This window comes from Hippopotamus amphibius, chromosome 17, assembly GCF_030028045.1.
Source record: "Hippopotamus amphibius kiboko isolate mHipAmp2 chromosome 17, mHipAmp2.hap2, whole genome shotgun sequence".
NCBI classification, from domain to species: domain Eukaryota; kingdom Metazoa; phylum Chordata; class Mammalia; order Artiodactyla; family Hippopotamidae; genus Hippopotamus; species Hippopotamus amphibius.
Genome location: NC_080202.1, coordinates 45347863 through 45363995, shown reverse-complemented (window position 1 = coordinate 45363995; position 16133 = coordinate 45347863). Strand labels below are relative to the sequence as shown.

Here is a 16133-nt window from a genome sequence, read left to right as displayed (position 1 = left end):
CCTCCGGGGCAGAAGCGCTACCGCGGCGTCCGCGGGGTCCTTCCGGGCGGCCGGCGCAGGCGGTGCGGCGGCGTGGGGCGGAAGCGCGGTCTCCGGCGGCCGACTCGGAGTTTTTGGCTGAGCAGCGGGAGGTGAGCTGACTCGGGGCCACGGCCTGGGAAGGTTGCTCCGGTGGGATGGAAAGTTAAATGTCAGATCTGGAAGAGACGGTATATGCTCTCTGCTCCTTTCACTTTACAGATGGGTGAATTGAGGCGTGGAGCGGAATGAAAGCTTCCCCCCCCCACGCCGATTCCGGGGTTCCCTCTATGTCGTCCATCTGTTGAACCTTTTGCCTGGGCAGGGGTCGTTCTTGCACTGTCCGTTCCCCTGTCTCACTCCCTCTTCCAGCTGTGTCGCTCTCACGCCTTCTCTACCAAGCTCTCTCCGTCCTTACTCTGTATTCCTTTGAGAGCCCGCGTTGTAGCCAGAAGCTGCGGTGAAGTTTGGTACCGAAATTCACTAGTTTGTGCAGCTGGGGACAAGTCAACTATTTTCTCTGTGTCTTGTTAGAGTCATTCCTTTAGTCATTCAGCAAATACTGACTGAAGTTCTGTTTTGTGCCAGGCACCGTTCTAAGTGAAGAAAACAGTCCTTGCACAAGAGAGATGACAGTATATACACGAATAGATACGTGTCAGCTAATAATAAATGAGAATAAAAATAATAAAACAATGAAAGTGGGGATTGGAGAGTATGTGTATGGGGGGGGCTTTTTTAGATTGACAAGGGAAGGATTCTCAGAGAAGGTGACATTTTATACAGTAGAGGCCTGAGTGAGATAGAGGAACAAGGTATACGTGCCCAAGGGAAGAGCATTTTGGAAGGGAATAGTAAGTGCAGTGGCCCTGAAGCAGAAATGAGGTGGGTTGTTCTGTGAATAGCCTTCTATAAAAATTTCTGCAGTCATTTCATGGGTGTCTTGGGAGAATGAAATGTGCACAGATGTGGTAGCTCTTTGGAAGTAAAAAGAATCTCTATGCATATGAAAATTTCCATAATAATTTACATTTAATTATTAGTGCTTGTGCTCTTAATTCTCTGTTTCATCAACCATCAGACTCAGCAGGGGTCACTGAGGAAGGTGGGGGGATTAACCTCATGAAAGAAATATCAGTATCTAAAAATTAAACATACTGTTCAGTTAACATTTATCCAGTTCCTACTTCCGTGAAGTGCTGTCTTGGTCATTGACAGGTGGGGACAAGGACCACTGGGTTCCTGTGTTCAAGAATGGCCAAAAAATAATGTTAGCTGACATTTATTGAGTCTGGAACTGTGATAAATTATTTACACGGCCTATTTTGCTTAATTTTCATAACCCTTTATGCAGTGGGGGTTAGTCACTTTATTTTCCAATTGAAGAAACAGGCTTGGGGAGGTGAATAACATACCTGAAGTGACATAGTTATTAAGTGAGAAAGTCAAGATTCAAATCTAGGTCTTCCAATGGCAGAGCCCTGACCATTAACCCATCCTCTGGTCTGTTGTCTGTTACTTGTAAGCTGTAAAAGTGTTGGTGAGGGTGATGAGTACAGTTAACTATCATTCATGACAGAATTAAATGCTGATAGACACAAAAGACTGTATAGTAGCATTGGAGAGTGAGAAATTGAGGCTCTAGGAAGGCTTGAAGGAGGTGGTATTAGAACTGTTACTTTGAATAGAATTTCAATAATTGAATTGGAGACACCAACAAAATACTTATTAATTACAAAGAGAAAGCAAGTAACTTTACAATGGAAAGACCTGGTAGACAGCACCGTAATCAGATGGTTAAGTTAATATCACCACTGATGGGACAAATTCAAATCATAAACCGCTTGTTAGGAGAGGCACCAAAAAGAGCACAGCATCACTCCTGTGATATTCTTGCCAAAAAATGCATAACCTGAATCTACTCATAAGGAAACAGCAGACAAACTTAAATTAAGGGACATTCTATAAACTCCCTAGCCTATAATCTTCAAAGGTGTCAAGTCATAGAAGTCAAAGGAAAGACCAAGGAACTGTTCCAGATTGAAAGAGACTAAAGACATGGCAGCTAAATGCAAACATGGAATCCTGGGTTGGCTGGCAGGACATTATTGGAACAGTTTGTGAAACTTGAATGGGGGCCTATGGATTAGGTGGCAGTAATGTGTCAATGTTTTCTGATTTTGATGGTTGTATTGTGGTTATGTAGGAGAATGTCCTTGTTTGTAGGAGTCAGATGCACTAAAAGCAGGGGTTGGCAAACTTTGTCTGTTAAGGGCTAGATAGCAAGTATTTTAGGCTTTGTGGGCCATGTGGTCTCAGTGGCAGCTACTCAACTCCACTGTTACAATGTGAAAGCAGCCACAGAAAATAGAATGAGCATGGCTGTGTTCCAATAAAGCTGTTTTTATAGACACTGAAATTTGAATTTCATATAATTAATTTTCATGTGTCATGAAATATTATTCTTTTGATTTTTTTCAACTATTTAAAAATAGAGAAAACATCTTACCTTTGGGGCTGTATGAAAACAGTTGGCAGGCCAGATTTGGCCACAGGCTATGGTTTACCAACTCCTGTACTAAAGTATGAGGAGGTGATGAGACATTGTGTCAGCAACTTATTCTCAAATAATTTAGGAAAAACAAAGCTATGTATACTCTTTTTGCAGCCTTCTGGTATTTAATTATTTTAAAATTAAAATTTTTTTTTAGTATTAAGAAAAGAGGCGAGGGACTTCCTAGGTGGCTCAGTGGTTAAGAATCTGCCTGCCAATGCAGGGAACACGGGTTCAATCCCTGCTCCAGGAAGATCCCACATGCCGTGGAGCAACTAAGCCTGTGTGCCACAACTGTTGAGCCTGCGCTTTAGAGCCCATGAGCCACAACTACTGAGCCCGTGTTCCGCAACTCCTGAAGCCCACGTGCCTAGAGCCCGTGCTCCGAAACAAGAGAAGCCACGGCAATGAGGAGCCCGCGCACTGCAACTAGACAAAGCCGGTGTGCAACAATGAAGATCCAACACAGCCGATACATTATTTAATTAACTAAATTTAAAAAATAAAATTTAAAAAAAGAAAAAGAGGTGGGCGAAGTATATGTACAGAAACAAGCGTAGAACAGAAAGGAGGGGAAAGTCCAGGGCTTTGGAGGAGCAGTCAATGGTTGATGTAACTGGAGAGGAGATTGTGTGAAGGGATATAGTCAACTAGAGGCTAGGGTGGAGGCCTTGGTTACCTTGCCAGCATCTGACTCTTCTCTTCTTGAATTTTAGCATCATGGATACCGACTTGTATGACGAGTTTGGGAATTACATTGGACCAGAGCTTGATTCTGATGAAGATGATGATGAATTGGGCAGAGAGACCAAAGATCTTGATGAGGTAAAACCAATACGTTACTTTTTTCGTCTCTCAAAAAAGCAACAAAGTAGTGAATCCTATGGGCTCCTGTAGAAACCTGCCTACATCGCTACCATCGCCCTTTTTATAATCCTTATGACTTATTTGGGTCTCATCTGGCCCCTAAGAATGCTTGGCTACTGAAGTTCCAAAGGAGAATATGAGGTAGTTTCATCGGTAGGGGGGTTTTGTAATCTGAGCTCTAGTTCATCTGGCAGCAACTCTTCTTCTGTTTGCCTGAAGTACCTTTTGATCATCAGGAATGATTCTAACTTAGAAAAGGTGGTCAGCTTTTTCAAGTACTGCTACCCTGAGAGCTCCCTCATAAGCTTAGGTTTTAAAAGATGCATAAAAGCAGTAGAAAGGGAAGGCACTGGAGGTGACGTTCAGAATGGTTGGAGGCTTGCAAAAGACACCAGAGGTGGCTTTTCTGTTTTAACAATGTTTAGAGCAAGATGTGTAAGAAGTAAATAGGCCCACTGCTCTTCAGTGGAGGCTTAGTATTAATGGGACAGCAGGAAAGCAGGACAAAAGTCCTGGCTGCCATTTGTCTTCTCCATCGGAGAAAATGTCCGTCAAACTAGAAAAAATAGAATAAACCCTGGAAAAAGAAAATTGAAACCGTATAGGTAAAAAGGGAATAGCTTGTGCCTTTAGATGAGTTCAGGTCACTAGGCCCAGGTGAATTATATCCTGGGTGGGATGGTGGGGGAGACATTGCAGAGGCTAAGCTGAGGACCACTGTGGTCATCTTTAAGAAAATAGGGAGTGGCCATGGCGCTAGAAAGTGAACCGGGCAGTTTGTCCTACTTGCCAAAGTTGGAGATAAGACTCTGCATTCAGAAACTACAGACTAGTACATATGCATCCATGGTAAAAATTATGGAAGGAATTTTAGAATAGATGACTGTCGACCACTTAGGAAGCTAGTATGAGTTTGATAAAAAAAATTTCTCTTGATTGGATTACTAGATATAGGTCACGGGTATGCTGTGGGTATTATGTACCTTGATTTGGGCAAGGCATTTGAAGTCTTTTTTGTTTGTTTTAACTGTTTTATCTTTTTAAAAATATTATTTTAAAGAGATTATTTTTCATTATACAAGTAACTCATGAATCCAGTTCAAACCAATAGAAAGTCTTCCTTGGTCCTCATCTCATTTCACTCCCCTTGCCAACGTTACCACTGTAATTCATGATGTTCTCGTGGGAAGAAAATGGGTTGAGTTACAGTACAGTTTGGAGAGGTCCTAGCCAGTTCAACAATGGGACCCAAATAGTATTGGTTACTGGATCACCGCCAGAGCTCTTGTGACACGCCCCAGGCATCTGTGCTTGGTCCCATCCTTTTCAACCTTTTTATCAATGACTTAGGTGAAGAGAGAGAAGAGAGGTTTATAGAATTTGCACATGGCAGAAGCTAATATATTGGGTAACGGAATCTAAATTCAAAGCGATGCCAACAAACTTGAATTCTGGGCTAAAATCCAAGAATTCATTCATTAAGTATTTATAGAGCACTTGCTATTTGCAAGAAATCCTGATACAGAAGAGAGCCAAGGCACTATCCCTGCCCTCCAGGAACCTGCTGCTTGCCAAGGGAGATGAAGTACAAAAGTACTTATAATATGAAACAGGGATGAACAAGCACCATTTAAGTGATACTGACTTGTATCCATAGTAGTAGTATACGAGGAGGGGTCAGTCCCGGCTGGAATGACCAAGAAAGATACCTGAAGAAGTGACGTTGAGAGTGGACCTGCAGAATGGGTAGGCATCTGTAGAGGCAGAAAGGAGAATGATCAGTGATTGCCCAGGTTGGAGGCAGGAATTGGGGGGTAATGGCTAAAGGGTACAGGAATTTTGGGGGAGGGTGATAAAGTTAATCTAAATTTGATTGTGGTGATGGTTGCACAACTCCGAGTATACTGAAAACCATTGAACTGTGTGTTTAAAATAGGTGAATTGTGTGGAATGTGACTTACATCGCACTAAAGCTGTTAACAACAACAACAGAAACTTTAAAAAAAAAAAAAAGGAATGGTTGAGCGATGTGTGAATGTTTTCACCTCAGTCCGGAGGGTCAGGTGAATCATACTGTAGTTCAGGTGCCTCATTATTATTGCTTGTGCAAGGCTCTGCCCTTGTTTAATTAGCTCATCAATTCCTTTTTATCTCATTCTCATACCTGTTACCACAGTATTTCTAATGTACGTATGCTTTTTGTTTGTATGAGTTGCAAAATGTGTATAGTTGCATTGTGCGCATGTATTTTTTTTTAATTAATTTATTTGGTTGCACCAGGTCTTAGTTGTGGCAGGTGGGCTCCTTAGTTGTGGCATGCGAACTCTTAGTTGTGGCATGCAAACTCTTAGTTGTGGCATGTAGGATCTAGTTCCCTGACCAGGGATCAAACCCCAGCCCCCTGCATTGGGAGCTCAGAGTCTTAACCACTGCACCACCAGGGAAGTCCTCCATGTGTGCGTGTGTTTTTAATTTAAGTAAATGGTGTCGTGTTATCTGCATCATTCTGTTTCTTACTTTGCCACTCAACCTTGTGGCACTCAACCTTGAGACGCATTTTGAGGATGCATCTCTGTTGCCATGTGTACGTCTGGTTTGTGGCATCTGATGGCTGCTTGGTTCTCCCTGGGTGCATCACCCAGGTTGCCTGCCACCAGCCTTCCCTCACCACAAATAATACTACAGTGAATATTCTCAGGTATATCCCTTTATGCTCCATGTGAGCATTTCTTTGGGTTATACAGTATTCCCCAAAGCAGAGTTGCTGATTATAGGATTAAATGTACACTTAATGTGTTTATACTGCCAGACTCCTCTTCAGCATGGCTGTACTAGTCCATATTCCTTCCAGCAGGATGAGAATTCCTGTAGCCTCCTAGGGCTCATAGGATGCATAGATTCTTAAAAACACTTTTTATTGAGGTATATAGCAGTAAAGTGATGCACAGGATTTTGATAATGGAGACAGGAAAGAAAGAAGGACATTCTATAAAGGAGTGGAGTGAGCAGGGACCCAAAGGTTGTGTGTTGAGAGCAAATGATTCCCCCTCCTGATTGCTGAAGCACTGTTGCTGAAAGACAGCTGTAGGTGTGAAGCAGAGGAGGAGGGGCCAGACTATGGAAGGCCTTGAATGGAGAACTAGCAGTAAGGGGTGACAGGATCAAAGCAAGAGGCTGGGATCCTTCCTTCAGTAAAGGGAGGCTCGGGAGGCTTGGAGAGAAGCCAGAAGTTCATCACAGTGGAATGATGTAGAGTTGGGCCATTGTTTGAATCAGGGGAACTTGGATGACCAGATGAACACTGGTTATTAATAGACAAAAGGAAATGATACTTGTTTAGTTTTATTTTAGACTTGTCAAGTTTGAGCTACTGTCAGGACACTCAGGTAAAGATGATTACAGGTACTTGGAAATTATTACATAAAATCTCATAATTAGGGACTTCCCTGGTGGTGGCTAAGACTCCATGCTTTCAGTGCAGGGGGCCCAGGTTTGATCCCTGGTCAGGGAACTAGATCTCACATGCTGCAACTAAAGATCCCGCATGCCACGACTAAAATCCTGCACAGAGCAACGAAGAGCCCGTGTGCCACAACTAAGACCCAGTGCAGCCAAGTAATAAATAAATGTTTTTTTGAAAAATCCTATAATTGTTTTCAAAATGCATTCAATAGTATAGAGCAGGAGGAAACTGGCTTGATAGCTGTCTGGGAGCCACCAGCAGTAGGATATATATGGCCGCCAAAAGAGCTAATGTAATCTTAGGCCACGTCGATAGAAGTGGTGTGAAGATGGTGGGAGGTAGCCAGTTGGCTCAGCACTGGAGGGTTTTGTGTTCTTCTTAAGAAAGAAGCTGACGTGCTGGAATTTGTGAAGGAAAACGATCTCCCACCACTATATATACCCACCTCCCTGCATCTGTGTCATACATCTCTCCTGTTCTTACAGATGATTTGTTCATGTTTCTTTTTCCTTTTATTTATTTATTTTTTATTTTTTTTTTTTGGCCACACCACATGGCTTGTGGGATCTTAGTTTCCTGACCAAGGATTGAACCCAGGCCATGGCAGTGAAAGTGCCGAGTCCTAACCACTGGACCACCAGGGAACTCCTGTTTATGTTTCTGTCTACTAGGAACTAGATCCCATCCCTTCTCATTTTTTTTAAATTAAAGTTTAGTTGATTTACATTATTTTGTTAGTTTCAGGTATATAGCAAAGGGATTTAGTTATATATAATTTTTTCAGATTAGTCTTCATTATAGGTTATTACAAGATATTGAATATAGTTCCCTGTTCTATATAGTAAATCTTTTTTGCTTATCTACTTTATTTATAGTAGTTTGTATCTGTTAATCCCGTACTCCTAGTTTATCCCTCCTCTCCCTTCCTTTCCCCTTTGGTAACCATACATTTGTTTTCTATGTCTATGAGTCTGTTTCTGTTTTGTATATAGATTCACTTGTATTGTTTTTTAGATTCCATGTATGATATGTAATATTTGTCTTTCTCTGTCTGGCTTCACTTAGTATGATATTCTCTAGGTCCATTCATGTTGCTGCAAATGGCAATATTTCATTCTTTTTTTGTGGCTGAGTAATATACTATTCTATACATACACCACATCTTATTAAACCAATCATCTGCTGATGGGTACTTGTGTTGTCTCCTTGTCTTGGCTGTTGTAATAGTGTTGCTATGAACCTGGGGATGCATGTGTCTTTTTTTTTTTTTTTTTTTTTTTTATTATTTTTTGGGGGGGTACACCAAGTTCAATCATCTGTTTTTTATACACATATCCCCGTATTCCCTCCCACATGTGTCTTTTTGAATTAGTGTTTTTGTTTTTTCCACCACCCCTTCTCATTTACTCAAGGTGTTCATCCCAGCAATTCTCCCCTGTCTCCCATGTCGTTAGTGTTCCCTCTCTAGTAGATCATCCCCGTCAGCATACAGATATGCTGTTATTTCATCATAACATCCTCTCTTGATCCCATAGCCCCTTTCATTTACCTCCCATTTCCCTGTTTCCCAATGCAGCATATCTCAAAAGACTTATTACTTGCTGTTCAAATCCTCTCCCCCCATTTTCTCTCAAACCTACTTCTGTACTTTTGCCTCTCCCATTCCACAGAGACTGCTCTTGTCAAGGTCATCAGTGACCTCTGCCCCAGATCCGGTCCTCATCCTACCTGACTGGTCTGTACCATCTGACCCAGCTGATCATTCCCTCCCTAAAATACTCTGTTTCCTTGGCTTCCACGAAACACCCTGGTTTTCCTTTTCTTCTCTGACTGGTCCTTCTCAGTCTTTGCTGCCGGTTCCCCCTCATCTCCCTGACCTCTTAACTGTCAACAGGCCCCAAAGCTCCATTCCTAATACCTATCCTCTATCTACACTCACTCCCCTGATCATCTTATCTAGTACATCAGATACCTTCTATTCACTGAGGACTCTCAAATTTATATATCCAACCTGGACCTTTCTCTTGAACCTCAGGTTTGTATGTCCAGCTTCCTACTTGGCATCTCTACGTGATGACTAATATGGCATCTCAAACTTAGCATATCTAAGACCTAAACACAGAGCTTCCCTACCTCCGTCCCCTGTTCCTGTCTCCAGCCTGCTCTTACAGTCTTCCTGATGTCAGTAAAGACAGTGCCATTCCGCAGTTGCTCAGGTCAAAAACCTTGCCTCTTTTTTTTTTTTCACTCCTACTTTGAATTCACTAGGATACATTTTTGACTCTATCTTTGAAATATATGCAGAATCCAACCTCTCCTTACCACCTTCACAGCTACTCCTCTGGTGTAAGCCACCATCACTTCCCTCTCTTTCCTGTATCATTGCAGTAGCCTTCCAGCTAATCTCCCTCCTCCCAGTATATTCTCAGTATGGGGACCAGAGTGATTCTTTTAAAACAAAAGCCTGATCGTATCACTCCTCTGCTCAAAACTGCTAGAGCAGGACTTCTCAGTCTTGGTACCATTGACATTTGGGGCCAGGTAATTCTTTGTTGTGGGGGCAGTCCTGTGCTGTATAGGATGTTTAGTAGCATCCCTGGCTTCTACCTACTAGGTCCCCCCACACTCACATACCTAGCTGTGACAACCAAAAATGTCTTCAGTTGTTGCCGAATGTTCCCTGGGAGACAAAATTGTCTTTGATTAAGACGCACTGCCATAGAGTAAAGTTAGATTACTTAGAGTGATCCAGAAGATCCTACATGATCACCTCCTGTGTGATCTCAGCTTATACTATTCGCCCCATTATTTACTGAACTCTCACCATACTGGCTTCCTGGCTAATCCTCAAAGTTGCCAGCATACCCTGACTCAGAGCCTTTGTATTTGCCATTTCAGCCAACTAGAATGCTCTTCCCCACCCATTTGTAGATCTTACTCCCTCTTCCTTCAGATTTCTGCTCAAATATCACCACCTCTCTTTTCTGCATTGCTGTATTACCAATACCTAGAACAGTGCCTGACATATAGTAAGTGCTCAGTAGATATTTGTTGAGCGAATGAATTAATCAGAGTGTTTTGGAACATAAAGGGTTATGTAGTAGCCACTTTTAATTATTTTAAAGACTTTTTAGCAGAAGAGGGCATAGCTTTGTTCAGTGTTAATAAGGAGGTGAGTTCGAAGTCATTTACAAAGACTCACTTTCCAACAGGGAACTGGGCTGTCTTGTGAGTGAGTACAGTTGTTATTGGAAGTATTCATGGGGGGCAGGAATATGTAGAGAGAATTCACTCATTTAACAGGGTCTCCTATGTGCCAGGCACCATGCTGTGTGCACATGCTGAGGACACAGAGGTGAATAGTTCTTAAAGAACTCCCGTCCTATGGACTTCTTAATGTGTAAGGTATAGGGCAGTGTCCAGAAAAGTGCCTCCAGTCTCGATCCACTTGTGACCACTGGCCCGCATATAAGAAAGGGTCAGTTTGAATCAGGAGAGCTGTCCATGGCTTTCAGTCTTCTCTTTGTGAAGGATCACGCAAGAGTAGAACCTGCCCCACTGACTCTTTAGCACAGAACTCAAAGTAAGAAGCTGGCAGGCCTGTGAAGTCACCGCTCCTAAGTCACGTAGCGTAGTCAGTCACTGAACAGGAGAAGCGCACGCCTCTTCCAGCCTCCTTCCCTTGCCTGCGTTTAGATCGATGACGACGACGACGAGGACGAAGTGGGCGATCACGATGAAGACCACCCTGGGATGGAGGTGGTGCTGCACGAAGACAAGAAGTACTACCCCACCGCCGAGGAGGTGTATGGCCCTGAAGTGGAGACCATCGTTCAGGAGGAGGACACCCAGCCTCTCACGGGTGAGTCTGCAGCCACTGGGTTGTGAGTTGAAATCGAAACTGCCAGTTCATAGTCATCAACAGTCTTGAAAGTTCAGTGAGGGACTTCTCTGGTGGCTCAGGGGTTAAGAATCCGCCTGCCAGTGCCGCAGACACGGGTTCGATCCCTGGTCTGGGAAGATCCCACAAGCCACAGAGCAGCTAAGCCCGTGCGCCACAGCTGCTGAGCCCACATGCTGCAGCTACTGAAGCCCGCATGCCTAGAGTCCATGCTCCACAACAAGAGAAGCCACCACACTGAGAAGCTTGCGCAGTGAAGAATAGCCCCCACTCGTCACAACTAGAGAAATGCCGCACATAACAACAAAGACCCAGCGCAGCCAATAAATAAATTAATTAAATTTTAAAAAAAATAAGAAAGTTCAGTCAATAAACTGACTAGTTTTTCTTTCAGGTGCTATTTCAGGATTGAGATTCAATTAACCCTGTTAGATATTCAACAAAACAGCTTGTTACTAAGTAAATAAGAGTTACTTCTTTCTTTACCTAGTATTTGTTTAGGTTCTTGAAGACTGTTTTGAAGTTCTCCCTCTGGTCTGATATGTTTTCCCATCCAAATGATTCCAATTTCTTTAACCAGTCTTCAGAATGCTTATTTCCTGTAATAATTTTCATTGATCTTCTGGAAGGTCATTGCATTTTATAAATGCAAGGAGGGATTTTGAACTGACATTGACCTCATCCTGTATCCAGTCTGTCTCCCTTCCTCCCACAAAAAGAAGTCCAAACACCTCAGTCCACAATTCAAGATCCTTCAGTGTTTCATGCCAAACCGCATTCCCAGAACTTTCTCACCCTGAGTGATCCTCGAGAACAGCATAAATTGTTGTCATATATCATCCATTCTGAAAGCTCCATCTAATGGAATAGGGCTCTGTGTTTTTATGTTTTATGGCTACCTGCACATCACTCCTTTTTTTTTCCTTCTAGAACCGATTATTAAACCGGTGAAAACCAAGAAATTCACTCTGATGGAGCAGACATTACCTGTCACGGTGTATGAAATGGAGTAAGTAATAAGGTCTTGCAGCCTCTCTGCACGAATATCGTGAGTTCATTTTTTTCACGGAGGTAAGAGGTGGTTTGCGGTGAAGTAGCCAGTGAATTTTTGGGGGGTGATGGTGAGAGCAGCGGCATCCATTTGTGCCTGAGTCATTTTGCCAACTTCTCTCTGTGACCAGGTTCAGCTCCGTCGCTACCTGCCGCCAGATCTAGCCTGACAGCTTTCAACTTCCTTTTCTTTCTTCCTTCCTTCCTTCCTCCCTCCCTTTCTTTCTCTCTCCCTCTCTCTTTCTTTCGGTTGGTAAAAGGGCATGTCTATGAGCTCTTTATTTTTTTTTTATTTTTTATTTGTTTTAAATTGAGGTATAGTTGATTCACAACGTCGTGGTAGTTTCTGGTGTACAGCACAATGATTCAGATTCTTTTCCCCTATATGTTATTACAAAATATTGAGTATAGTGCCATGTGCTATACCATAGGTCCTTGTTGGTTATGTGTTTTATATATAGTAGTGTGTATGTGTTAATCTCAAACTCCTAATTTATCCCCCCCCCCCCCCCGCCCCTTGCTCTTTGGTAACTGTAAGTTTGCTTTCTATGTCTGTGGGCCGATTTCTGTTAAAGAAGCTCATTTGTATCTTTTTTTTTTTTTAGATTCCACGTGTAAGTGATATTGTATGATATTTGTCTTTCTCCGTCTGGCTTACTTCACTTAGTATAATAATCTCTAGGTCCAACTGTGGTGCTGCGCCTGTGAATTATTGTGAAAGCAAAAATCTCTTCCTACAATTTGCCAAAATTTTCCTTCAGCTTATATGGTTGCTGAGATATTTAGGCTCAGTCTTAACTTTCTTCTTGGCTCTCATCCAGATCTCAGCTGTTTTCTCTTCTTCCAGATCTTTAGTTCGGTGTTAGGAACCAGCCTTTGAGTCAGAACTGGGTATTATAATTGTCAGTGTTGGGGCCACCAGAACCTGTTTTGACTCAGTAAGATTGCTGAGTGTTTTAGGAACATAACAACTCTTTATTTTGAAAAGGAGGCACAAAGAAGTAGGTATATGTAGAATAATTTAGACTCTTCAAACTGTTTTTGAAAATATTTTCATTGTTGAAATGCACTTATAAGGCCATCGTATATTGAAGTGCTTGTGACCTATTAGATAATGAAACTTTTTTTTTTTAAACATGTTGACGTCTTGTATGTCTGAAGGAGTAAGGTCCCTTCTGAAATGGTTAGGTCATCTGCCATCATTCACACTTTTTTTTTTAATATCTATCTATCTATCTATCTATCTGGTTGGTTGGTTTTGCTGGGTCTTAGTTGCAGCAGGCAGGCTCCCTAGCTGCAGCTCGCTGGGTCCTTAGTTGCGACACACAGACTTCTTAGTTGTGGCATGCAGACTCTTAGTTGCAGCATGCATGTGGAATCTAGTTCTCTGACCAGGGATCGAACCTGGGCCCCCTGCATTGAGAGTGCGGAGTCTTAACCACTGTACTACCAGGGAAATCCCCCATTCACACATTTTTGAAACAACCTTTCAGTTGTCTTCAGAACTTGCTCCATGTTCTTTTGTGTTCTCAGTGGTGATGTTTTTTTAAATCTCTAATCTTTGAAAGCGGGCTTAATTTTTCAAAGAGCCAAAAGTCATCTGAAGGCTATTTGCTGTAAGTAATGCGGGTGATAAGCAAGAAAGAGAGTGTTGGTTTGATCAAAATGGACCTCCTCTGCTCATCATTAATGAGATGAGGTTTTCTTTAAAGCCTTGTTAACCAGCTCTGACGGCAGTTTCAGAAGAAGAGCTCCCAAAGTGATTTGAAATCCTCTCAGCATCAGTGGAATAAATGTATGATGTCTAGCCTGAATGTTTTGAACCGAATGGTACTCATGTGTGTGTGTTCTGGTATTTGGTTTTATTTTTCTTGCTGCTTGCTTTTCACATTTCATTATTTTATTGTTGAAATCTCCATGACATTTCACAGGTCATGTCTCCTCATTTATCGTTCCATTCCCAAAGCCAGAACTGTAGAGTAGAAGCTCACGTCTGCCTCTCATCATTCTCTAGTTGGTGTGAAGTTTGTCCCTGGCCAGAAATACCTAAAACACCTCTGCACCACTCCCCCATTTGAAAACTTTGCCAGAGTCCCTTTTTCTCTCTTCCTTTCTCCTTTCAGTTTCTTGGCAGATCTGATGGATAACTCGGAGCTCATCAGGAATGTGACCCTTTGTGGCCATCTCCACCACGGCAAGGTGAGACAGCTTTCGGCTACTTGGAACAGCGTGGCACTTCATTTCTGCTCATTTTTTCAGCCCTCAGAGTCACACATTGGGGTCTGAGGCCTTAAGGCTGGACCTCCTCACTCTGGGGGCCCTCCAAGCCTATTGTGAAACCAAGCTGTGAAATTCTAGCTTTTCCTGAGCAGCAGCAGGAAAGCTAAGCCACTTGCATGCCTGAGCCTTGTGTCTACATCTGGACAGACGAGGGGAAATTGAGCCTTCCTTTGATTTTATAAGTTTTCATTTCCTGGGGGATGCTTGTCTAAGAGAGATTTCATCTTTCATTTGAAAATAATCCTGTGGCTTCATTGTTAATTCTTTGCTGTCCCATAATCCTCCCTGCTCTCTTCTTCCTCTCTTTATCCCTAAATTATGTGGTGTATTGGGAACTGGATGAAGAGTAGAGTACATTTTCCTCTGTGGTTGGCAGAACTTAACTTTCTCTTCCCTTTCAGACATGTTTTGTAGATTGTTTAATAGAGCAGACTCACCCGGAAATCAGAAAGCGCTATGACCAAGATGTAAGTAGAAATTCTGTTGAGAGTTTAGGATGAACCATTCAGAATTTACAGGGTTGGGTGTCTCTCTCCTTCCCCTTCCTTCCACCTTCCCACTCTCACTATAATTAATGATGCCTATAATGTGCTGCTTTATAATTGCAATTTTTGTGAATAGCCCTTAAGAAAATAATTTCAACTTTCTCAGGAACATAGAGAATATTAACCTGCAGTATTTTTGGATGATCTGTTCTGCACTTGGGATCCCTCCTCTGTTCTGATAAATCCTGACTTTTATAGCCTATTCTTTCCTGTCATAGTATTAACAGCCTACTCTATAAATATATAATTGGACCTTGTTGTTTTCATGATAAATTTATATGCCTGTGAATGAGGCCAAGTGTGGCTGCAAGTCTCAGTGCAATAAATGTTCAGTCTCCACCAGATTGACTGTTTTGACGTGTGGGGGTCCCATGAAGGCCAGATGTGTCTCCCTGTACCACTGTGAAGAATTCACTGCATTTGATATAATTTAGCTCTCCAGCCATACCTGGTCTTTAGTGACTTCCCCCACTCCCCAGAAAATACACATCCAGGAGCATTTTCCATCTGGGAGTGCTCCAGTCTCACTGTCTGCAATTTCTGTAGGTGCACCTTGTTGTCTTCCATCTATTCTCCTCCTGAAGCAGAGACCCTTGAGCTGGGAGGTGGTGAGGGAAAGTGATTGATGGTTTGTGTGCAAGAGGAGTCTGAATTCAGGTGGTAACTACAGTTCTTTTTTTTTTTTTTTTTTAAAGCTGTGCTACACTGACATCCTCTTCACAGAGCAAGAGGTAAGTGTGCCTTTGGAAATCTGATTGTTGTCCACAGCAGGCCCAGCAGTAGTAGTTTTGTAGGGAATGTAGAGGAGTCTTTATGGTAACATTTTGGTCCATACCACACCCCCCCTCTCTCATTCCCACCCCTCACCTCTTTATCTCCCTGCTTCTCCCAGTCATCCTGTGATCTATAATTTGAAAGAGAGCTGGGTAGGCAAACTGTAAGGTAAAAGGGGGAACCTTCCTATCCTTGGCTGGATTTAATTTAGCATAATAGGGCAAATGCTAAGAGGCGACGTGTACATTTATGCTGTAAGTTTTGTAAAAAGCTAAACATGATTTTTAAAATGACATCATCCTTAAAAACTGTAAGATGACGCCATCCATATGTTGATCTTTCTGGGAATAGCTTCTCTTGGAGAATGGGTTCATCTGTCTTTGTGCTTCTCTTTCTGTGTAAACAAGTGAGCATACCTCTCTGTCTTTCCCATTCCAACTGGTTGGTCTTTCCATCTGGATCTTTGTTCCTCCCCTCTAACCCCTTCTGTTTCCCCCTCTCCTTTATTTCTGTCTGTTTTAAATGACCACATGGAAAGCACAAGAGTGTAAGTATGATTAACCAAAGGAGCTTTGAATGGTGCTGGCATATGTTAAGCACTCCACAGATGTTAGCTGTTGTCTTTGGGGTATATATTTATGTATTTGTTTGACTGGAGTTGTTTTAATACTTATTTCCTGT

The 16133-nt window shown here is 42.4% G+C and overlaps 1 protein-coding gene across 2 annotated transcripts in view; it reads left to right on the top strand.

Annotated features, from left to right (window-relative positions):
* Window positions 1-56: 56 nt before the first annotated feature.
* EFTUD2 (elongation factor Tu GTP binding domain containing 2) overlaps window positions 57-16133 on the top strand; it is a 36481-nt gene continuing 20404 nt past the window's right edge. Inside the window, exons 1-7 of one of the 2 annotated variants that reach the window (XM_057715220.1) lie at window positions 57-131; window positions 3289-3397; window positions 10599-10764; window positions 11734-11812; window positions 13977-14052; window positions 14535-14600; window positions 15374-15409. In XM_057715220.1, the coding sequence (XP_057571203.1) occupies window positions 3293-3397; window positions 10599-10764; window positions 11734-11812; window positions 13977-14052; window positions 14535-14600; window positions 15374-15409 (528 nt within the window). In that variant the 5' untranslated portion in view covers window positions 57-131; window positions 3289-3292. Of the gene's footprint in view, window positions 210-3288; window positions 3398-10598; window positions 10765-11733; window positions 11813-13976; window positions 14053-14534; window positions 14601-15373; window positions 15410-16133 lie in introns of both variants that reach the window. The other variant, XM_057715221.1, reaches the window with a different exon arrangement.